The 25,925-nt window shown below is 36.4% G+C and overlaps 1 protein-coding gene across 2 annotated transcripts in view; it reads right to left on the bottom strand.

The window, feature by feature from the left end:
* adamtsl3 (ADAMTS-like 3) overlaps positions 1-25,925 on the bottom strand; it is a 201,184-nt gene that overhangs the window by 82,376 nt on the left and 92,883 nt on the right. For both annotated transcript variants that reach the window (XM_065294261.2, XM_073811887.1), the window contains 4 exons: positions 17,197-17,324; positions 8,962-9,007; positions 6,165-6,401; positions 1,035-1,161 (listed from right to left, as the gene is read on the bottom strand). In XM_065294261.2, the coding sequence (XP_065150333.1) occupies positions 1,035-1,161; positions 6,165-6,401; positions 8,962-9,007; positions 17,197-17,324 (538 nt within the window). The remainder of the gene's footprint in view (positions 1-1,034; positions 1,162-6,164; positions 6,402-8,961; positions 9,008-17,196; positions 17,325-25,925) is intronic.

Here is a 25,925-nt window from a genome sequence, read left to right as displayed (position 1 = left end):
CTTGCCAACAGGTTTTGAGAAATTGCAGACAAATCGATGCTTGTGCACGCGAGTGAACTATCAAAGACGTGATCTGAGAGAATCGCAGACGAGTCGCCGACACCTGTGAGATATCATGATGGCATGCTAGATATCTGAACCTGTCGGCTATTCAAAATCATGCCGTGTTAAATGTGTTTTGACTGAAAATAACATCGGCTATGACCTACAGCTAATGAGAGAGCAACATACAGGACAGCTAGAAGTTCGGGGAGGAGTCTCCCCAACCATTTCCTCCTTCATAATCTTTATTTCTTTATTTGCTGCAAATGAGTCCACATGCTATTTGTATGGTAAGCTTCTTGCAGGCTACCATTTTTAATAATAAACCCAGTCTCACGTGATAACTCCGGTCTTGCACGCGTGACGTCGCATTTTTCCTTTACGTCACTTCTCGTGTGCGTTTGGTTGTGAGATGTAGTTTGCGGACTGGGACAAAGTTGTCGGCGATTCTTCCTATGGTAAAGTCATGCAGTGTGAAACCCCCTGTCGCCAATCCATCATGCAGTCTGAAAACAGCAGTGAAAAAAGGCTATTTCAGATGGTCACGCAGTGGGAAAACAGACTAGTTTGAAAATCATGCAGTTTGAACTCAGGATAAAACCGGCAGAGCAGCGCAATCTCGTTCATTTCAATGGAAGCTTAACAAAGTTAAGAAAAGTTAAACTTTATGCAAATGATGAGCAACCTTTGGGAACGACTAAGAATAGGAGTGAAGTTCACCTCATCCAACTTTCGTCATTTACGGAGAGGACGGTTACGGGTTACTCGTTTGTTTATAGTTGTTACTAGGGCAACCAGAATTAGGAACGTCTCCTAATTATCTCATCGAAATAGACGGGCGACACACAGCGACAAAAGTTTAAACACTGCACATCTAAGCACTGATTTTGGGAAGTAGTAGAGTAGGCACCAGAGCAATCCTGCCTAAAAAGATAAAACCAACAATGTACAGCAAATAAGCCGTAAATGTACATACGTATGCGTGTACCTACGTTCTTCAGGTGACAGGTGAGGCAGCGCCTGACCTCGGACCAGTCGGCAGGTGGAGCCGTTTCCAGCGCACACCCCACAATTGTCTTCTTTTGCGTTGCTTCCCAGCTGTCTGTCACAGCCAACTTCCTGTTGGAAATGGGAGAACGAAATGGTAGCAAGTTAAAAATTGAAAAAAAAATGAATGGCCACATGATGTATGTGAAGAACTTTATTTTAGATTAAAGTAATAGCTATAGTGATCCTTGTCCAGCATTTTCCTGATTTACTATGGAAAACAATATTTTGTGACCAGGCAACCAATTTCACAAGAGTACAAGCGATATTTCAGCCGTCCTCTGTAACAGAATAGAAACTGACAATAAAATGACTTTTGAGAAACTGGATTAAGAACTGGCCAGTGCACGACTCCAAACTGCCATGTTAAGGCTCTAACTAGCATTATAAAAATTTCATAGTATGAAATATGAAAAAGAATCGCTCATTTGTAACCATATTTCATTTTAAACTCCTTTCCAGCCTTAACCCATAAGGCTGTGCTAAGACTCTTCCATCTGCACCAGAAACACTGCCCAGTTTCAATTTTGAAATTCTGTTCCCACTAACAGGCCGATGGGATAAGCAGCCAGAGAAAGTCAACGGCACGACATCGCCCGGTAGCTCTGGTAAACAAGAACGAGTAAACAGACAAGCTTCATTTAAAGCAATTTTCCTAATACTCGCAGGGGCTGAGGTCAGATTAGGTGCTTTGTCACGCACGAAAAGTTTGATCAGCATTGGAGAATTCAGTCACGGTGGAGCACTGCACTGAATTTTGATGACTGGATTTGAGTTGCAGTGAGCCAAATGGAAAGCCACCCAAGAAACCGAGTTACTGAAAACAATATGAGAATTAAATTTACAGGAGACCAATTTTACCAATATGGCTTTCCTTTCTCCATGAAACACAGAATGTTGCATTTGGAGAATTTGCTATTTCCCATACAAAATGAGTAAATGGGCATGTCTCAAACAATGACAACAAACATTATAAAAGAAGTACAAGATCTGAAAATATGTAAACAACAGAATAAAATAGTAAGTAATTATTTATAAAATCTCTTTTGAATTCAGGATTCCTCGGAATAATTTTTTTTTTGGGGGGGTCCTGCTTTGTCATTCCACTTTTTACGAACTAAACTGGGGTGCGTTTCCCGAAAGCATCGTTAGCCAACTACTGTCGTAAGTTTCGTCGTTACTGACAAAGTTCAACGATTTGGTGTTTCCCGAAACCATAGTTCAAACGAACATTCGCAAGCTGCATCGCAAACTTATGTGGTTTGAACGACAGCTCTTCACCTGTCATTATAAGCATACGTTAATCATGCTTTTGGACAAAATAAGCAAAAAAACATGTAGTACAGTCTATATCCATCATTCTAAATATATTACAATTTTATTTTGCGTCTTTAAGTTTGTAAACAGAATTAAAGCGATGCATTTGAAAACTGCGCATGTGCACAGTCATACAAGCGTTAAGACCTTGGGGAATCCCTGGGAGCAGTGACGTTAGAGGGAACTTGCGCATGAATTGAATATCTTATCTTGAAATCACTCTTCAGATGCAATATATGTTATTTACAGCAAGAATCTGACATTAAATCGATTTGCACAGATTAATTAGTACTTTACCTCCCACGTGACATCATCAACTATGTTGTTTAACCAACATGGTTTAAACGACGAATGTGCGACAAAGGTCATGACAAGGTAGTTCGGTTCTCCAACTATGCATCGTACTATGTTGGTTCAGCAGCGAGTTACGTCGTTGTTTGGGAAACGCAACCCTGGAAAGTCAAATTGAAATTTAATTCCTGTCTTTCTGTTGATTCTGGATCTCTCTCTCTCTCTCTTTCAATATCAGACTTAAATCTGGCAGAATACTGGTGTCCTAAATATATCCCAAATCCCTACATGTGTAACATTTAAAAAGAGAGACAGTTTTCTGATGTTTATTGACATTATTTCATTATTTTACCATTTCTTTCGATTTTTGCAAGATTTTTACAGAAATGGGAGCTCCTCTGGTAGGAATATCCACAATGGAAACCTGTTGGCGTCAGCGCTGCCAAACAATAACACAAAGCTTTTGGAGAAGAGATAAAAAGCTGATTCTATTGTAGAAGCAGATGGTTTGCTGGAGACTACCCAGATATATTTTCTGGAAGAGAATCGGATAAAACTGTGAAGCTTATTCTCGTTGTGCTAATGTTAATGTAGTGGATGTAAGAGAAGGTCAAGAATTCTCCCTTAAAAATGTTGGGTTGCTTTGGCTTCACAAGAGTGTTTTTCACTTAGGGCCAGATTGAGTAAACAGGGCAAATTAGTGCGAGAGTGCAATTCCAAAAAAGCGCTGATGGGAGTGGTATTATCTGCGGCGGTAATTAGAGGTCTTCGCGGGTCCAAAGAAATGTACCCGACCCGAAATGACCCGAATCACTTTATACCCAAACCCAACGTGCATAAATAATAAAAAATGAAAAAAGACCTGACCCGAGACGAACCCGAGAAAATTAGACCCGAGTCCGACCCGAACTAGTATAATTTTTTTTTTACCCGACCGGACCCGAATGTTAACAGCACTGACGTGTTTGCATTCTGCAGACCCACACGCAGCTGTCATACAGAAAGAAACTCCGCTGTCCTCGCAACCAATTTGGCGAGCTGCTCCATTTGTTTTGCCTTGATATTTGACGACACCAAGGTAACCGCAAAAATTAACATTTAAAATAACGAAAATGTACCTACCGCCAGCCACACAATGTCGCAAGCACTCTTGGCGAAAAAGATTAGGGGTTTGAAAAAGACATTGACGCAAACACGCGAGAGAGGTCGGGTCTTCTCGGGTCCGTTCAGCAAAAACACATTAATTTTAAATTACCCGAGACCCGATACCGCTATTATTATACCCAACCCGTGTCCGAGGCGCATGTGAATCTTTTAGACCCAAACCCGATCGGTTCTCGGGTCGGACCTCGGGTTTTCGGATCTAAGTGGACCCGTGAAGACCTCTAGCGGTAAGATCTACTAAAAAGGCGCAAATTAAAAAACACAGGTGCAACAGCCGATTTCCATAATGACCAACGCAATCTACTAAGAGCAGCGCAAATTAGTTCAGGGTCACAAATAAGCAGAGATGATGCTCCTCAGGTGCGGGTGATCTAGTAACACCTGATGCGCATGAGTTCAGCACCACGGACATCTCAGCTGAAATTCAGGGGGTGAAATCACAGCTAACAATGCCATAGGACACTGATGGTAGGTTGATCCAAAATGAGCGGGTGCCTGCAGTCACCCGCGGTTACCTGCGGTTACGAGTCATCCAAAAATATTTGTAATGATATTTGGGTCGCAGTCGGTCAGGTCGTTTGAAATAAAGATGCCAATTAACTATTTTAAACAATTACTACTTTTAAAAAATGCGGGCCAGGGAGTGGGTCGGGTATAATATTTATTTGTCATTTTTTTGCGGTCCGAGTTGTGAGCAGGTTAGTTGAAAACGTCGGTCGGGTGCGGGATGTTTATAAATTGACTCGCGCATCACTGACCTGCTATTGTGTATAATTCTCCTAGCGGCTCCGATTTCATTTCCTCCAGCAAATAAAAAATAAAATGGCTTGGCAAAACAATATCTTTAAATAATAATTTCCTCTGGCATTCCAAATAAACTGTTACAAGTTAAAACAATCCTCTGCCTTGTACCAGGCGCTCTCTGATGTCTCTCTTATCAGCAACAACTGCAGCCATTTCCAGCGCAAAATTATTTAAGAATGATTTTTTTCTGCATTAATAATGGCGCAAATACCAGTCATACAACACACGCAAAGAATTATTTAAATAATCTCCTTCCATAAATTTTGCGTCTGAAAGGGAAACTCCTAGAAATGCATATGCAATAAAGTCATAATAAATGCATCTCCCAATGGGTTAAGTGTTCAAGAAAAAAGTTAACTTATTTTAAAGATTTTTTCTAACCCCATATTGGCAGATATTTTTGCTTGTTTTAAGCACAATTTTTGTCTAAAAGCTAGACTTATTTTCTTACACTGCAAAAAAATATTTTCAAGAAATTTTTTTTTTAGTATTTTTGTCTTGTTTTCAGTAAAAATATCAAAAACTTCTTAAATTAAGATGTTTTTTTGATGAGCAAAACGACCCAAGAAAATAAGTCTAGTTTTTAGACCAAAAATATCAAATTTTAGTGATTTTGTGGATTAAATAAGCAAAAAAATCTGCGAAAGGTGTAAGCAAAAAAATCTTTACACTAAATTCAAGAAAAAAATCAAGAAAAATGTGCTTACCCCATTTGCAGATTTTTTTGCTTGTTTTATGCACAAAATCACTTAAATATGATATTTTTGGTCTAAAAACTAGACTTATTTTCTTGGGTCGTTTTGCTCATCAAGAAAAAGCATCTTAATTTAAGAATTTTTTGATATTTTACTGAAAACAAGACAAAATACTAAGAAAATGTTTTCTTGAAAATCATGTTTTGCAGTGTAGGTGCTTTTGCTTATCAAGAACATACAACTTAATTAATTTTTTTTTAGATATTTGTACTTAAAACAAGACAAAAATACTAAATAAGCAAATCATTTTTTGCAGTGTGGGGGGACAGGGTTGTCCGAGGGTTGAGGGTTGTCCCCCCTAAAATTATCTTTAAAAACAAAGTTGTTCAGTAGTTGTAAAACTCCAGTAAGGCGGCCATCAAAGCTTTTGAACATCAAATGAAGTGACCCTTCTCTTTAATACAGATGATGCCGATTCATTATTAATCATGACAAAAAATGATGATAACAAAAGTATTTTTTCATGAGTCTGCCATGTAAACAATTATAAGGCTCCCTATCAGTCATTACATTTAAAATTAAATTCAAATTTAATTGGTGGCTTGATTGTAAACGACTTCAAAACATTGCAATAAATAAATGGTTTTAAAGAAGAATATTAAGCTTTTCTCTGTCTACAAGCATCCTTAAAAGTACAATTTTGGCTGTATTATTTGTGTCCGCTTCAAAAATTGCTCTGAAGAAGTTTTATGTTAATTGTCCCCCCTACTTTTAGATTAAATTTACGCTCATGATGGCACTCACCTTACAAACGCCATTGATGCATATGTCCAGAGAGTCGGCTTTACATCGAGTGCCGTCCAACACTTTGGGTGCTAGTTCCACCACCAGGTTTCTGCCTCGAGCCTGACATCTGAGAGCGCAGGGGGAAACGGGATCATACGTCACGGGAATCCATTCGTAGGTTTGCCCCTGGTACTTGATGTCATTGTGGGCGGAGCATTGCTGAGCCCTGAAGTCACCTGACTCTGGAGGACAGTCCTGATCAAAAGCAAAACAATGGTGACAAAAATGGCAAGATTTAATAGGACAAAAAGTAACAGCTGGCCTAAAAATCGCTGGGACAAAGTTAATAGTGAGAATAAATTACATTGTGTGTATTATTTTATAAAACATGCATTGCAGGAAAAATTCTGCACAAAAGGCAATTCCTGTTATCAACTGCCTTTAAAAGACAAAAGGACTGATTGAAAATTGGTGAATTTTTGCATACAGAAACTGAACTACAATGTAAAAAAGCAGATTTTTTTTCTTGTTTTATGCACAAAATCGCTAACATTTTGTATTTTTGGTCTAAAATCTAGACACAAATGTATACAAATTAACCACCTTGTGAAATACTGTATGTACAAATCGCCATGAGATTGTGTTGGTTCTGATGGAAGTGGACTAAATATTAGGCTGGGATTCTGTCCCAGCTGGTGCTGATTAAAATCTTAGTTGAAGAGGAGCTGTGATTCCAGATAAAAACCACTTCAATTACAGAAACGCATGGACTTGATTAAAATAGTCCTTGAGACATATGGACATCTAAAAGCTTTCAATAGGAGTTTTTCAAGTTTGGGGCAACAAGGGAATCCGAAAACGATTACCTACACTGGCTAATACTATGTGTTTAATACCTTCTGGCTATATTTCAGAATAAAAGGCTGTTCACATTATAATGATAATGATTACTATAAAAATAAAGCTAAAAAATCTTTTAATATTAAACAGAATAGCAGAGTTCACACCACAAATATAACAAAAATACAGCTTTCACATAAGACGCTGTGTGCACTGCGCTAAAAACAAATTCATTTCAATGGCTTGCGTCGACCAAAGCGCAGTGGCGAGCTCAGCGCACACCACGTGCTATGTGAAAGCCGCAAGAAGATGTCATGCCAATCTGCAGTCTGCTTTCAAACAAATAAGCAAACGAAATGGAAAAAGTTTCATCCTATCTTCATTTGTTCTCTTTTTATCACCTCTCAAATATGGGTCAGTTTCTTCCAAAATACCACATTTTGAGCAAAAAGCTGAAATAATTGCATTTTTGTAAAGGAATTTTGGTAGAGATCATATTCAGAACGAAGATCATACATGGAGTTTATAATGTTGTAGAATTAGCTGATGCTTCAGTTTTTTATAAATTGGGTTAGAGCGCCTCCTAGTGGATAATAGCAAAATTAAAGATTACCGTAAAAACTTGTCAAGGAAATGTTTTCTCTTAATTGACCGGATAACTCTTCAATGGCGGGGAAAATGTTAATATGTGTCTGAAGTGACATCGGCGACATGAATGTTTTTAGTTTAATAAACACATGTTAGGGGTGGGGAATGGGTATTACTTTGACCAGACTGACCTTCAGTAGTGATTCTTATGTTGCGTTTACACCACCAGCCGGTATAGAGGCGGCAAAAACACGTTACTCACGCGTAGTTGGACGCTTAAACATTTGAGTTTACACGCTTCATTCGCGCGTGAAATTCTAGTCATTCGAGACATTCACGCGGAAATCCGCGTCATGGGAGGGGCTTCTGCGACTCTGCTGAGACTCCGCTCGCTTCCTGTAATCACATCACTACTACAGCAAGGTCCTGATTGGTTAACGCGGTGCGGAAATCCGCCGAAGTTCAGATTTTTCAACTTGTGCATTTCCTGGGCAATGCTCAATTCGTGCGCACCGACCAAGCCGCAGGATGCCTAATCACGTCTTTGCACTGACTTAACATGTAAATCACCCACGCTTGCCGCCTCAACCGCGACTGGTGTAAACGCAGCATTACACACCAAATATCTTTTCAAAGTAGTACAGAAAAGCATTGATTTGAAAACATCTTTCTTACTGTGCGTTCACACCAGACACAAACGAAGGTAATAAATCACGCTACTTGCATGTATTTGGACGCTTGAACATTTTAGTTTACTCGCTTCATTCGCGCGTGAAATTCTAGTCATTCGAGACATTCACGCGGAAATCCACGTCATGGGAGGGGCTTCTGCGACTCTGCTGAGACTCCGCTCGCTTCCTGTAATCACATCACTACTACAGCAAGGTCCTGATTGGTTAACGCGGTGCGGAAATCCGCCGAAGTTCAGATTTTTCAACTCGTGCGTTTCCTGGGCAACGTTCAATTCGTGCGGAACGTGGCGCGCCTACCAAGTCGCAGGATGCCTAATCACGTCTTTGCACTGACTTAACATGTAAATCACCCGCGCTTGCCGCCTCAACTGCGGCTGGTGTAAACGCAGCATTACACACCAAATATCTTTTCAAAGTACTACATGATCTTTCTTACTGTGCGTTCACACCAGACACAAATTAAGGTAATAAATCATGCTACTTGCATGTATTTGGACGCTTGAACATTCTGAGTTAACTCGCGAGTGAAAGTCGGATCATTCGAGGGTGAAATTCTGGAACGAATACATGTAAATCACTTGGCGCTTAACGTTTCATCGGCACCTGGTGTGAACGCACCATTAAGGTATAATGTAATTGTATTACCAATTAATCATATACAATTTTTTGACATATTACATATCAGTTTGACTTACTGTATTGCTGCACGTTCTGTAGCGGATGTTTTTGCCCTCGCAGTTTCTGTAGAGCAAACACAAAATAACAAAAATCATGAATTCCCAAGGCTTTTAATCTTACGCAATCATCTACTGTTCATGACAAATGTGCATTGTTCGCTAAATAAATTAACTAAATGCTTCATTATTTTTCATTGTGAAATACCTGTATAATTCTGTGTCTCTATGTCAGGTAATATCACATTTTTGCAGTAGAATTAAATTTATTAAACATTTTTGTGAGAAATGTATTGCCTCACATGTGCCTGACTAAAAAAATGCTTTATATTATCTATGATGACCCTTAAAACTGTGTAAATTAATCACTTGCGTACTTGCAAAGTATGCCGTTGTCTCCATCCGATTTCGTACAGTAGTAAGCAACCTAATGTGTGTTTCATCTTTACGCCAAAACCATAGATGCCACATATTTCCACCTCAGTGCTCTAACAGGTGCTCTGGCCCGGGTGCAAGCGATACCACTCGGATGATGTGATTCATAATGAGCGTCTTTGTTCCCTGACCGCATAATCAACTGTGGGATCACTTTCAGATCTTCCTGTAATCAGCAGAACGCAATCACAACACAACCTGCCTCAGTTCTTCAGCGTTCCTCTAAAGTTCTTCAGACAGTAAACAAATGAGCATACAGCAAACCTCATCACGGTCTGATGTGATGCAAGCCTATGACTTCATCGTCAGTGCTTTACGTTTTAATATTCATGACAAACCTACAAACATATTAATGAAACCAAAAGTCCATATATATTTTTATTTGCATAAACACAAAGAACCATGTGTCAAACAAACTCAAACTCTCTGTTACCAGAAAAGCTACTATGGTAATATAATACATTAAAAAGAAAGGGAAGAAATCTGTCTTACATTTATTCATTTTGTAGATGCTTTTATCCAAAACCATAAGCATCCTGTATGTTGAGTGTTTATGAGAACGAGCGACTCCTTCCACAGGAAACATTTAATTGTACATAATTTTATGTTGTGGGTCAGCAGAAGTTTTTTCCACTGAGAACCAAAGCTCAATGTAATTGGACTTTCTCTTGTTTTCGTTTGGAACTAACCGGTCAATTAGCTCTAAATGAGTATCGTAGCTTAAACGGCACATGACTTCCATTTTCTACATATTGCTTTAGCTTTTGGCATCCACCCTTAAGCGATGATGCAATGGGTAGTACAACCATACAAACACAAATTGGCTCCAAAAATATATCTGCTGTATCCCTGATGCATGAACTTTGTTGAACAAACACTGAGTTTTTATAGTATGTTTTAGTTGACAAAGCTCTAGGGACCAGTTCACATACAAGGCATAAGTCTAGCCCCAAACTAAAATGCATGTTTGAGGTGTCTTAACTAAAAATATAACTTGGACTCACATTTCAATATAGACATAAAATTAAAATTAAATAAGATTACAATATATCATGTACCATAAGTTATAATAGCAATAAACTTTCTAACTAAGTATCACTGTAAAACTAGTGCTCAATTATATTTACCTAAGGCTATGTTTACATTAATGCATTTATCCTTTAAAACGCGTTACTTTTGCTACGTTTACGCCTTTCATTTACACTACACTACCGTTTTCGACCCTCATAAACGGATTCGTTCGCAAACGCCGCTGACCCTGTTTTAGTTTGAGAACTCAGACGTTGCGCTGCAGTGTAAATGAACGAAGACGGAGTCTTATGTAAACAAACAGCTGATTTTAACGTGACAGCGCATCATTTTCAACGGAGACAGCGCAACCATTTGCAACGGAGGTTTTGCCAAAAATCGTAAACATCTACCAACCAGCTATTATAAACGCTATATCAGATTGTTTTAACATGTATCCTTATAGATAATGCCTTTTTTATATTTATGTTTGAGTATTGTTGGGTTTGAATATTGTTGTAAATTTGTTTATGTTTTGTTTAAATTTAGTTAGCTTATTACGAAAGATAGACTGTAATTTTAAACGCCATACAGGGCGTTGTAAAGGCCAATATGAAGGGAGAATCGTAATGGGTCAGACATTATTTTCGAGTTTAATTGAAGTTTTGTTTGCTACTTTAAAATGAATTTCGTTTCATATAATTTGTCTCTGAATTTTAATCGATGTTTTGTTGATAATTTTTGTTATAAAAATTTATAAAAACAATAAAATTAATTTCATATTAATATTTAATGCTCGTTTACCCGATTACGCTTTTTGCTATTACTGTGTTGCTAGCGGAGGACGTGCACGGACCTCGCACACTTTTAAAAATTAACATCATATTCATTTTTAATACTTTAGCCGGCCACGCTTTTTGTCGGAGAACGCGTGTGAGGGAACACACACACGCACTGAACAGCTACAGGTGAGGGAAGATAAGTTATTTGGTGTTTTTCTGAAGTATACAGTCACTTCGTATGAAAATTTTAAAATGGACTAAGATCATAAAAATGAACTGCGAACAATTACTGTAACTATTACAAATATAACAGCATATATATAAATATATAAGCAATAAGCATTTCTGTAGGCTAAAGCTATACTTCACCTCTTACTATGTTTGATTGAAGTTTGCATTTGCTGAAATTTATTTTTGCTTCGTTTAGTACTGTTCACTTGAATGCTTCCTTTTTAAATCATAAAGACCTTTCTGTTTGGTTTAAAACATCAACATTAACCTATTAATCATAATAATATGTTGTAGGTGGGAAGTTAGAACAGTATAAGACTTTTCCAAACACATTTTTATAGGTTCAAAAATAGAGTCTGTTGTAGTTGCAGGCAAAGGATCAACCAGGTATGAATTTTTGTTAATATCGCACACCCCTAGGCTGCATAAATTTGCAAAGGTAAGCTATTATTAGAGTAATAAATTATTTTACACTTTAATGCGCATGCCAGTTACGTGATTGGTCATGTTTCATGAGTTTATGGTGGTGTATAGTGTGGATGAAGATTATTTTTAAAATGCCAGTATAAACGAGGATCGTTTTCATTTTAAAATGCCGTTTTAAAACGCAAATGCTCTAATGTAAACATGGCCTTAAGCTTCGAATTCCCTACTAAGACCAGCTAAAACCAACCCAAGCTGGTTGGCTGGTTTTAGTTGGTCTGCCAGATTGTTTTTATTATGGTTAAGCTGGTGTAACAGCTGCACTGCAAAAGATGACTTTCTTAGTTAGTATTTTTGTCTTGTTTTAAGCACAAATATCTAAAAATTCTCAAGTCAAGATGCGTTTTCTTGATGAGCAAAATAAAGAAAATAAGTCTAGTTTTAAGACATTAAATAAAAAAATCTGCAAATGGGGTAAGCAAAAAAATCTTGAACATTTTTTTAGACACTAAATTCAAGAAAAATTCTAGAAAATTAGCTTACCCCATTGGCAGATTTTTTTTGCTTTTTTAATGCACAAAATCACTTAAATTTGATATTTTTGGTCTTTAAACTAGACTTATTTTCTTGGGTCATTTTGCTCATCAAGAAAAACCATCTTAATTTAAGAATTTTTAGATATTTTTCCTGAAAACAAGACAAAAATACTAAGAATTTTTTTCTTGAAAATCATTTTTTGCAGTGTAGCATTTTTGTCTTGTTTTCTAATATAAAAAAATCTGAAAATTATTTAATTGAGATACATTTACTTGGTAAGCAAGTGGCTTAAGATATTAAGTCTTGCACTGCAAAAAATGATTTTCAAGAAAAACTTTTCTTAGTATTTTTGTCTTGTTTTCAGTAAAAGTATCTAAAAAGTCTTAAATTAAGATGCTTTTTCTTGATGAGCAAAATGACCCAAGAAAATAAAAATTTAGGTAATTTTGTATATAAAACAAGCAAAAACAACTGCCAACGGGGTAAGCAATTTTTTCTATAATTTTTCTTGAATTTAGTGTTTAAAGAAAAATTTTCAAGATTTTTTGCTTACCCCATTGGCAGATTTTTTTTGCTTGTTTTATGCACAAAATCACTTAAATTTGATATTTTTGGTCTAAAAACTAGACTTATTTTCTTGGGTCGTTTTGCTCATCAAGAAAAAGCATCTTAATTTAAGAATTTTTAGATATTTTTACTGAAAACAAAACAAAAATACTAAGAATTTTTTTTCTTGAAAATCATTTTTTTGCAGTGTAAGTGAGACATTCATTTTTTGCAGTGCAGTAGCTGGTCAGGCTGGGAGATCATCTAACCCACCTCATAAAACCAGCTGGTTTAAACTGGGAGGACCAGTTTAAACCAGCTTAAACCAGCCAACCAGCTTAGACAAGCTTTCAGCCTGGTCAAGCTGGTTTAAGCTGGTGGATCAGCTGGTCTTTCAACCTGACCAGCTAAAAAGTGTCTAAAACCTCTCTAAAACCAACCTGCTACATTAGCTAAAACCAGGCTGGCAGCCAAGCTACAAGCAGCTTTTAGCTGGTATTTCAGTGGGAATTCTTTATACAACGGCTTCAGTCTTTTAGCATCAATACTGTATGTCAACTTCTGGCTTCTGAACAATAGTTAAGAAAATCTGTTTGAAACCATTCCCTTTATTTTAGCAACTTTTCTAGTGGTGCATAAAGTACACACTTCATCTTTAAAATACTGTTTGAAAGGAGAAAGCACAGAGTTTGACAGCTGTCGAGACTTTCAAATAAACTGAAATATTTTGATAGCACCAAAGAGCTACATAATATGGCATGTTTACACACGTAGGCTTACATTTTAGAAAGTTGAAAGAAGCCTAACTTTTACAATTTACATTTCAAAGGAAAAATGATATCCAAAAGGCACATTTAACTCCTTCCATTCTCTTTGATTCATTTTTAAAACCTCTCTGTAATACGTTCAAAATTGGTGCACAGGGCTCTACAGTATATGCAAACTTAGTAGCCCGGTATAAAAAGAAAAGGTTTCAATTTGGCTTTTTTCATGCCCATTGTGTAATCTGCGTCCAGCATACGTAGCTAGTCTGCACATACAGTATATAAAATATAAGGTTGTCTGCAGTAGGGCAAATTGAAGTTGAGTTTGAGCTTTACCTTAAGCAAGGTTTTACATTAAAAACAGGTGCTCTATGTGGTAAAGAGTTGAAACTGTAATTCACCTCCAGTAAGGTTTTAAGATAATAAAAGGCGATTCATAATGTGATCATCACTTTTAAGAGACCATTAAAATAGCTCAAAGTGTGCTGCAGTTATCTACCAGCATGGGCCTAACTGGATCAACTATCTCAACTGTTCTAATAAAACCAATGGTGTGAGTTTGGGGTAGGACGGAAAGATCTAAAAAAAAAGGGGCACTGCCCCAGTGGCAGCTATGGACTATTTTTTGACCATTATTTCTGACAGTGTTGTGCAGAAATGACAGAATCTACACACCTTTAGTGACCACAAAATATTATAATTTTTTTTTTTGACAATAATATGTCCAAGAGTTTCGCCAATGATGGACAGAATTTGACAACAACATGTATTAAACCTGAGTCTGTGCCGAAAATCAGGGCTCCTACAGGTTTCTTCAAGTTAAATTCAAGTCTTTTTAAGACCTTTTTAAGACCATTTATATAAAAAATTAATACCCATTTCACGTCCCTACCAGCAAAGAAAAACTAAAATACTTAAACTTGTGTTCATTTATTTTTCCGATGTGAAATGGGTAAAAAGATGATAAGCCAAGCAAGTGTGAAAAATTTTTTTCAGTAGGCCACAAGAAAGTTTGCCAAACAATGTTAAGTTGTTAAGGAATTTCTGAGATTTTCTTTGATTTTTCCCACTTCTCCTTTGCCTGTTGCTGTGTTGTGTTGCAGTCTATGGTTGTGGTGATCTTCATTTACTGAAGGTATCACGTGTTCGCAGTATTTTGTACTGTGACCCGGGACTGTGTTGCGTTCTCAATTATTGGATCCGCCACTCTTTATTTATACTACTTTATTAAACAAACAGAGATGCAAACACATGTATGTTCAAAAAAGAGAAAGGTAATCTAAGCCCTCACACCCAGGCAAATATCCAGATACTTAGGCTACATTGCCACAGACCCCTGCCATCCCTACCAACCTAGGTATATACTGTAGAGAAAAATGAAATTCGAAAATCAAAAGACGCCGACATTAATTTGGAATATTCAATTTCATTTTTTATGTTAAACCAAAACTCTTATTGAACTATCTAGCACTTCTTCTTGCTTTACTCCTTCTTCCTCTTCTTCCTGGCCACCTCCTGCAACGTATCCAGGGCCTTCCATCTGGCTGCATTCATTTATATTAATTTCACATTATATTTCATAAATCCAACCATAAATGAACAAAGCTGACAATGTTTGTCAAAGCATCACAAAACACTTTACTGTTTTTGCACTGACATATGAAGCAATACTTGTGTAGATGACCCCTTTTATCAAACTCTTTTGAATACAATAATATGTATAGTATATTAATGATAGAAAGTGCAGGTCTAGAGATTATAAATGTAATCGGTGTGTTATGGTTTATGTAGTTTTCTTTCCTTTTTTAGATAGAGCAGAAGCAGTAAAAGTGCCTCTTTTAATTCCTCTCTTGCAGATTAAAAGAGCTTAATCCACTTATTATTTTAGATTCAAAAGTCTACTTGCTGTCCCAGTGACTGGTGACTTTATATTAGAGCTTTGCGTTTTTTATATCTAGAGTCAGCTTGAGCTTTGCTCGTGCAATGGGCTTAATTAACATTCACATTGCTTTTTTGCTACCATCTTTGTGATCTTTGAGCAAACTTTTTAGATATAAAAAGATGGTTCATTAAAAATTACATTATTAAACAAAGGGACGGAGAAAGAAAGTGCAGCGCGTGGTCGTGACTTTCAAACCAAGCCAGTTGTTATCGCAATAGAAACGGAGGCACGCAGCTTGAAACTGCACGTGAACATTAGCGCTGACTGACTCTGATCACGGCCGTTTTCCTATCGACTCGGGTTTTACACATAATGTTAATCGGACCCGGTCCTCCATGAAAACCTCTATGCATACAACTCTGCTCAAGTTCAGAAACATGTTACGCTGAACTCGCTTCATGTCGCACCCAATTCATCGAGAAACAGCGAGCACTTGAACGTACAGCAGACTCATCGGTAGAGACACGATGTGCTCGCAACCAAAATGCCATTAATAATAAAAAGGCGCAGGCGCTGAAAAGCGATGTGTTTGCATCCCTGATTTAATCAAAATGTGGTTGACAAAGAAACTTTTAAGGAAAAATACAATATGGAGAAGTTACATAAAGCACAATTTTTAAGACCCAGACATCAAAATTTAAGACTTTTTTAAGTCTTTTTAAGGTATTATTTCCAAATTCATAAATTCAATGCTTTTAAGGCTTTTTAAGACCCCGCGGGAACCCTGGAAAATGTTGCATCGGCTTTTGAGATTTCTCAAACATCACAGAGCCACAGAAAATGTAATTCAACAAAGAAAAAGTATCACCCAGATTACATTTTAGAAAGTTCAAAGCAGATAAAATTGTGATAGCAAAGCTAAATAAACTTTTGGTATTATCAAGAGGAATATAATGCCTGGGAAACACATTTTGCTGTATCCATGAATCATTCAATGCTCTTTAATTCATTTTAAGCCGCCTCTGTAATGTATTCAAAACATGCAAATTATGCACATGCATAAATAATAAAAAATGTGTACTAACATTATGAATACTTGGTCTGAACATAATAGACCCGTAAACCTTTCTCTGTAGAAATCCTTTTATATATATATATATATATACATATATATATATATATATATATATATATACATATATATATATATATATATATATATATACATATATATATATATATATATATATATATATATATTTTTTTTTCATTATATTACCCAAATTTTTTAGGAGTGTAACTCCCAAAGTAGTTTTCGTTGCCCTTATGCATTTAAGTGACAAGTCGGGTCTACACCTCAAAAAATGACTTTTTTCCTCGATTGCAATACAAATATCTAAATATCAGTATCACGTTTTTAGACAAAAGTTAATTTGTGTTTAAGATAAGCAAGAAAATCTGCAACTTTTTTGGCAACTTTTTTGCTTGCTTTAAGCACAAATTCACTTAAATTCTATATTTGTCTAAAATTAGACTTTCTAAAGAATATTTAGATATTGGTACTAAAAACAAGACAAAAATAACTAAGTGAGGAAGTCATTTTTTGCATTGTAGTGATGAATGCATGCATGTGCGTGTCCTCTCTTACCCTCCATTGAGACACCTGCGTAGAGAATAAGAGGCTCCGCCCCCACAGGTACGAGAGCAGTCGCTCCACGCGCCCCAGGCATCCCAGCCCGTATCTCTCTCTTCATCTGAGCGTGTCGTTCTTGAGAACTGCAGGGCAAACAAAGAAACATTTAATTTCAAATGCATTTAATAAGTGAAGAGCTCAGATGCAAAAACCGCTAAACCTCACCTCCGTCAAAAATGAAATAATCATATTGACCGAATGCTCTTATCACATATTATACGTTCATCAAATACTGTCGCTTCAAATCCGCTTCATCCTGGCCTAAGGCAATTCAGAAATGCAGAATCCGTTAAACCCCAGAATGATTTTTCAGCAAACTGACCCGGCACAGCTTAAATCACAGAGGAAGTAAAATGTTGCAATATGCAATGGACACAGACAAAATTATTGAAGCTTAATTGCTGTAACAATTGTTACCTTAGTTGACATCATTTGCCAGCATCGCATTTTCAATAACGCACGACACGTCTTGAGATGGGAATATCCAAAACTGTCTGCTCACATTGCAAACGCAAATGGTTGTATCCGACTGATATCCGATTTATTTCCACATATGAATAAGGCCAAAACATTCAGATTTGCTAAGGGGCGATTTTAGACATAATGCGAATACAGTTAAATGTGTAATACAAATTGTGACTCTGGACCACCATCACAAGTAGCACGGTTATATTTGTAGCAATAGCCAACAATACATTGCATGGGCAAAATTATCTTTTTTAGGCCAAAAATCATTAGGATATTAAGCAACGGTCATGTTCAATGGTAAATGTCCAACCGTAAATATAAATATAGCTTGCAAATTTTATATCATGAAAATCTGACTTTATCCATGTTTAAGTGCTATAATTAGGTCTCCAGTGCTTCTATCAACCTAAAACATGTGAAAAAGATCAACCCAGTAATTTAGTTTTGGTAAACCATTCTCTGCAAGCATTTGAAAAATAGGTCAATGAAATTTGTCTCCCCTTGTGATGTAAGAAGGGGATAATACCGCCCCTTAATCTGCACTATCCAACCACAGCACTGCCTTTGAAAATTAGCAATTTTAACATGCTAAAATAAATTATCTGTGGGTATAAAACTTCACATAGAGACATTTATTTGACAAAAAGTCTTGTGAAATGTCCCCTTTTACTCTTTCTCCGCCAAGAGAAAACGCTTCCCTGCCAATGACGAGAATTTCCAGCTTTCCGCAATATCGCTATTATCCACCAGGTGGTTGCACTTCCACAACTTTTACAACCCGGAAGTAACGCCTCACGTGAAAGAGAAAGAACGTCGTTTTAAATATCGCTCTGCATCTGATCTCTATCAAAAGTCCTGTAATGGAATTATCTCAGCTTTTTGCTAAAAATGTGGTGTTTTTGAAGAAACCTACCCATATTTGAGAGGTGATAAAAAGAGAAATAATGAAGGATGAAACCGTTTTATTTTTTTTGGTTTGAAAGCAGCGGGTCTGTTCTGTCATCTGATATATTGTATGTTTATATTTTTAAAGAGAAACATTTTCTTGAAGACATTTAACTTTTGTGAAAATCATGAAAAATGCTGGTGCTGGCTGGCAACTTAAAAAGATGTTGGTGTGGAAAGAGTTAATGAGATGCTAATCTTAATATATATTCTAATCTGAATGAACACAAAATAGTCCATAACCGCGGGCTGTTTGCATTTGCTAGTATGAAATTACCTCATTAATACAGAATGTGTGTTGTCACAACAATTTCAGATCCGACTCGGGCCTTTCAACATTGCCCTACGATTTTCTGTCAGGTTTTGCTCTGAAAGGTAAAACTGATTTATTCTAAACTGCGAATGTTATTGCTGGAAGAACATTTTATTCTAGGGGAAAACTAGTTCATTTCTTCAGTATTATTTATGTTCGCTCACCCACCTTACGCCATTCCTGACCAGCTTAATCCCTCTTGGACACTGGTTTCTGTAGTGACCTTGAACATTAGCTGAGCTCCATGAATTCCAGAAAACTTTACCCTCTCAAACTCCTGTGAGCTGATATAATTTATAGAGCAAATTATATCTTGTGTTCAGGCTGCAATCCTTTTAATTTAGTGTCAGCTGGAGCTCGAATTTACCAATAACAACCTCCCGTTTCTCGGATCTCAATGCAACCAAGACCCTTATTTAATATTAATATTAGGGCTGGGCAGTATGGCAGTATATACTGTGAAATAAAATGTCAACTGTTTTTTTACTATTCCATGTATACAGCTAAATCTAAAAGCACTGCTCGCACATAATGCAGTTAAAGGAATAGTCTACTCATTTTCAATATTAAAATATGTTATTACTAGGGCTGGGCGATAATTCGATAACGATAATTTTACCGATATAAACTTTTCCGATAAAACGATAAGGACAGTTCGATAAGTGATCGATAATGTTTAAGCACTGTGCGTAATGTTGCGCGAGCACTTCCGGATGCGGCACGCGCTCTTGGTTTACAATCACAGTGACAGTCAGACTTGAAGGAGTGGAAGATGAGGCAAGTTATTTATTTATTAGTAGAGACCTATGATTTTCGTGATGCGGATAACGCGGACGGAATCACGGAATCCAAATGCGCGGAAACATTTTCTTGTGTGTAATGTTGGACGCGCAAACAGGGTTCGTCAAACACAGCAGACACAGGTGCGTGCAGTATACTTTACTTTCATTCAGCGTCCGCCTTGCGCACGCACACGTCCGCCCAGCTTTAAAAGTATATTTACAGGACATTCACAAATTCAGGAACCTGAGGAAAAGCAGCAGATCCACCACTGCAGTGAATATAGTGTTTGCGTATGTGCGCTCCAACAGCAACGTGACACTCTTGACATCCATTTATCAGCGTGTATAGCTCGTATATGTATAACACACGCGTGATCACTGAACTAAGTTTTCTTTCTTGTTTAAGTGAACATAAACAGCTGTTACTCAGTATATTGAAACTTAAAGCAGTCTGTCTTGGGTCTTAAAGTGACAGTAGTCTGCTGCTTTTGTGTCAGAAATGTGTTGATTTCATAACAAATAGATTTACATTTAATACAGATGCATTAAAACAAGATTTTAGTTTTTGTATTTGTCATGTTCTGAATAAAAAGTAGTTTAAAACCATTATTAACTGTCTGGTTTTTACAATTTTCATTCAGGAGCAAAAATCTGCCTTTAAATTTGACAGGAGTAAAGATTTGTTATTTATCATGATAATTATCGATATCGACTGATATGGAAAACATTTTCTCGATAATTTTTTGGGTCATATCGCCCAGCCCTAGTTATTACCTTTACTAAGAAGAGTTGATCATCTTAGTGCATGCACGTAAGCGCTGGGGCGCCCTGCGACACTTCGATAGCATTTAGCTTAGCCCCATTCATTCAATGGTACCACTCAGAGATAAAGTTGGAAGTGACCAAACACATCAACGTTTTTCCTATTTAAGACGAGTAGTTATACGAGCAAGTTTGGTGGTACAAAATAAAACGTAGCGCTTTTCTAAGCGGATTTAAAAGAGGAACTATATTGTATGGCGGAACAGCACTTTTGGGAGTACTTCAACTCGCCTGAAAAATCCGCTCCCCTTCTCCCTCTCATAATGGGAGAGGGAGAGTGTTACTGCGCCGTTCTGTTTTGCTGAACTGCACCCGTTTATTAATCGGAAGGAATTGGTCGCATACGAAAGTTTAATAAATCATGAGTGTGCATTGTCGTAAGTTAATATTTGCGCACGGATCTGTGCTTAATTCTACGTTAGATTGATAAATAAAGGCCTATTGTGTTTTTTTGCCTTTGCAAGTTTTATGGTTTTATATTAACCTTTCAATAACTTTTACAAATTGACTTCGAAAAGATTCAAGTGCTGCGTGAAGATAATCATTCCCCCATTTCTTTCCTGGAAGAAGCAACAATATGTGGGTTTGGAACAGCCAAATAATTTTGAGGTGAATTAGTCCTTTAAAATAATTATTAGTATTAGATGACGTCTAAAGATCTTTCCTCGATTTCTTCTGAGAAAAACAAGATTCTTCCGAGGGATAATGTATAATTTTGCTGTGGGAAAGGCCAGTTCGAATTGCATTTTACAAATTCTTGCTCATTTTAATTTGGAAAATGGTACATCTCCGCCTTTTCAGTTCTTTTTCCGTGACTGTGAGTGTGTAGGTGCTTTCTTAATTTCACATGTTGGACGGCGGTCGTGGTTAAGCAGCCCATCGGTCGCTGCCAATGAAAACACACCAGCAATGGTGGGCTTTTGAATAGCCGGCCGAGCGTCAGTGACGGGACGTCAGCATTAACAGTGATCTGTTTCCCTAAAGAATAAACGTTCCAGTCACAGGAGATGCTGTAAATTGGTCCTAGATTAGATTTCAAATCCCTATTGTTCTTCCTTTCTTAGGCTTCCTGATGGGCGGCAAACCTCAATAACGCTGTCGGTAAGTTCGCAACCTCAGTCTTTCGGCAGGCTCGCCAGGCAGATCAACACCGAAGCTTACGCCCGTCTCGCTTCAAAAAAACTTCATTGGGCAAAACGTAGACTTTAGGAGCTCGCAGCGATGGATTATAGGAAAAATCAGCACTCCTTTAGCGGCTACAGTGGCTAATTATGGAGGTTAGCGTAGTTCAGGTTTCATTAGCTATGGTTGTCAAAGTCTATGTATAAACATTGGCACTTACAGAGACATTACACCGGGTGGGAAATATTAATTTTTTGTGCTGAAATGTATGACATCTTACATAAAAAAAATTAAGATTCGCTGAAATTTTAGTTGGGGCTTATGGTTATGAAAATAAGCAATACGTCAATATACCCTTCGACACAAACGCACAAATGCATACTGTAGTTAACATCTGAAAAGGTTATATTGAAATTAAAAGTAGGATAATGTTTAAAACGTGAATGGAAATGAGTGAATGAGTGAGATATAAACACTCTCTCGTGTCACAATAAGACAAATGTATCTGTGCACATGCCAAGGTAAAGATGAAACATAATCAGAGCTAATCAGAATAGTTTTGGCATTTAACATACAGTTAGAGAACTGGTTCATTCTGAACCAATTTTTCATGGGCGGGGCTTCCCAGCTTTACACCAAAAAAAGAAAGCACACAAAATGTTCTGTTCTTCGCTGCGAACTGTTTCGAACAAACACTATTTTACTAAATGACTTTTTGTAAATTAAAACAATCTAACAAACTTATAGACGGTTTCAGCAGTAACAACATAAACAAGCGGCTGTCGTGGTCCGCACGTAACTTCCGGTAAACTCGGCTTAGATTAAATAACAACAAAGTTCTTTAAACGTAGTTTATTTATATAACAAGCAAAACAACAACACATAGATTACCTAGGAAACCAAAACATTTGTTATTTTCGACGAGGCATTTGTTCAAGAGATCAGTTTAGCAATTAGTCAAACCATTAAAAAAATGAAAACGGAAGTAAAGTTCGTATCCAGGCGTGTATCGCGTCAGCCCACGTGCGTCCGATGAAACCGTCTATAGGGTTTAGACGATTAATATTAATAATACCTGTCTCAAATCGATTCTGAATAGCAAAGGTGATGTTTGCACAGCTCTTTCATGTATTATACTGCAAAAAATTATTTTCAATAAAAAAAAAAAATTATTTTCGACTTATTTTCCTAGGTCATTTTGCTAATCAAGACAATACATCTTAATTTAAGAATTTTTTGATATTTTTACTAAAAACACACAAAAATACTAAGTAAGAAAGTCATTTTTTTGCAGTGTAGCGTTACAACATTCTAACAAACAGATTCAGAAAAGCTTTTGTATAAAATAAACCAGTTAGTCAGTGGCCGTGGGTGGGGCTTTATCAGTATGACCTCACATTAACAAGAGAATCAAAACATACACTGCAAAAAATTATTTTCAAGAAAAAAAATTCTTAGTATTTTTGTCTTGTTTTCATTAAAAATATCTAGAAGTTCTTAAATTAAGAGGCTTTTTCTTGATGAACAAAATGACCCAAGAAAATAAGTCAAATTTAAGTGATTTTGTGCATAAAACAAGCAAAAAAAATCTGCCAATGGAGTAAGCAAAAAAATCTTGAAAATTTTTCTTAAACACTAAATACAAGAAAAATCCAAGAACAATTTGCTTAACCCATTGGCAGATTTTTTTTGCTTGTTTTATGCACAACATCACTTAAATTTGATATTTTTGGTCTAAAAACTAGACTTGTTTTCTTGGGTCATTTTGCTCATCAAGAAAAAGCATCTTAATTTAAGAATTTTTTGATATTTCTACTGAAAACAAGACAAAAATACTAAGTAAGAAAGTCATTTTTGCAGTGTAGCTCCGTTTCCATTACAGATTTACGGAAAACTTTAGCGTTATTTTCTAAAATGTCGACAAAAAACTTTTGCAAAATGACAACATTTCCTTTATCCAATGTTACACTGCAAAAAAATTATTTTCAAGAAAAAAAAATCTTAGTTTTTCTGGTCTTGATTCAGTAAAAATACCCAAGAAAATAAGTCAAATTTAAGTGATTTTGAGAATAAAACAAGCAAAAAAAATCTCCCAATGGAGTAAGCAAAAATCTTGAACATTTTTCTTAAACACTAAATTCAAGAAAAATCCAAGAAAAATTTGCTTACCCCATTGGCAGATTTTTTTGCTTGTTTTATGGATAAAATCACTTAAATTTGATATTTTTGGTCTAAAAACTAGACTTATTTTCTTGGGCCATTTTGCTCAGCATGAAAAAGCATCTTAATTTAAGAATATTTTGATATTTCTACTGAAAACAAGACAAAAATACTAAGTAAGAAAGTCATTTTTGCAGTGTAGCTCCGTTTCCATTACAGATTTACGGAAAACTTTAGCGTTATTTTCTAAAATGTCGACAAAAAACTTTTACAAAATGACAACATTTCCTTTAACCAATGTTACACTGCACAAAAAAAAAATTCTTAGTTTTTTGGTCTTGTTTTCAGTAAAAATATCTAACAGTTCTTAAATTAAGATGCTTTATCTTGATGAGCAAAATGAACCAAGAAAATAAGTCAAATGTAAGTGATTTTGAGCATAAAACAAGCAAAAAAATCTGCCAATGGGGTAAGCTAATTTTTCTTTATTTTTTTGCTTACCCCATTGGCAGATTTTTTTGCTTGTTTTATGCTCAAAATCGCTTAAATTTGATATATTTTGGTCTAAAAACTAGACTTATTTTCTTGAGTCGTTTTGCTCATCAAGAAAAAGCATCTTAATGTAAGTAGTATTAGATATTTTTACTGAAAACAAGACAAAAAAACTAAGAATTTATTTCTTGAAAATAATTTTTGCAGTGTAAATGGTACATTTTCTGCGGCTTATATTGAGTTTCTGCATGACAGCGCCATCTGGCTTTTGGATATAGGTGCATTTCACCATAATTCATTAAGAAGCATAGCAAGCAGAATTGCACGAATAATCCCAGCCTTATCGTGTGTTTAACAAAAATTTGCGATATATGGGATTTTACGAAAAATTGCTGTTTCAATTGGTTGCATTTTCAATTCGCTACTTCAATTTGAGCAATTTAAAGGATAATGAAATTTGAAGCAGCTACTGTCTGTTGGTAAGGGAGTGAGGAGCTGTAGCTCATTTGCATTTAAAGGTACAGACATGAAAACAGATGGGGTTTTTTGTTTGTTTGTTTTTTGCTCTGCTATAACAAATAATCTGTGGGGTATTTTAAGCTTAAACTTCACAGACACATTCTAGGCACATCTAAGACTCATATTACATACAAGTGTATATACAAATATATAAATATATACACACATACACGCCACCCTGCTGTAAAATATCCATAGCGTTTGTCCATCAATCTGGTGACGCCTTAAAAAGGAAGATTACTTTGAAAAGCCTCAGAAGTATCCTTTAAAATAAACTCCAGAGATCCCAGTGAAAAAAAGAGCATAAACTGGCACACACCTCTTGGCAGGCGATACAGACGTGTTGTATCTATTGACTTAGTGAGTATGTAATGGCTACACAGAGAGCTACTGAGGTGTCATTTAACAATATTAGCTAATGAAGCTCACCACACTTGTGGATCTGGCAACCAAGCTCGACTCTCAGGTTTCTCACAGATTTTGATCCAGCAAATTACTTCTCGCCTGGTCTCATTCATATGCTTTCACTTTTAAAACAGAAAAGGGTTTAAATACAGACGTTAAACCACAAAATCCTGACAAAGCATGATGTGAAGCACTATGAAACTTGGTCTTGAACTTCTGTATGTCCTGAAACAGGGCATTTCAGAAAAAGTGAGAAATACATACATACATAAGAAAACTAACTAAATCAACAAGGATATTCAATAAACTCTTCTTAAATCTATCTCACTGCTTCTGCAACTTTATGAATTTTACGAGATTAACCCAGTTTGTGATCCGAGCTGGCAATTCAACTTCCCAGGTTAGTGTGACTTCCTAGCAACGGCGAAGGCAATGTTTGTATATTTTGTTTTATGGTTGTCTCTGAGATTAATATTAGTGAGATTTCCTATGAGACAAAGCTCAGGGTCCACTGGAAATGGAGTGTCCAATATTTTGGCCACCGTACTGCTACCTCCTGCCAAAATGTTTTGACTCTGCATTTGTTACTGCAGAAAAAGATCACATCTTAAAATTTACCAAGGTATAACTAGAGTATGTAGCTTTAATAGTGTGTA

The sequence above is a fragment of the Paramisgurnus dabryanus genome, chromosome 2 (assembly GCF_030506205.2).
Source record: "Paramisgurnus dabryanus chromosome 2, PD_genome_1.1, whole genome shotgun sequence".
In the NCBI taxonomy this organism is placed as follows: domain Eukaryota; kingdom Metazoa; phylum Chordata; class Actinopteri; order Cypriniformes; family Cobitidae; genus Paramisgurnus; species Paramisgurnus dabryanus.
The sequence above is the reverse complement of the archived record's forward strand: the minus strand, read 5'-3'. Positions and strand labels throughout refer to the sequence as shown.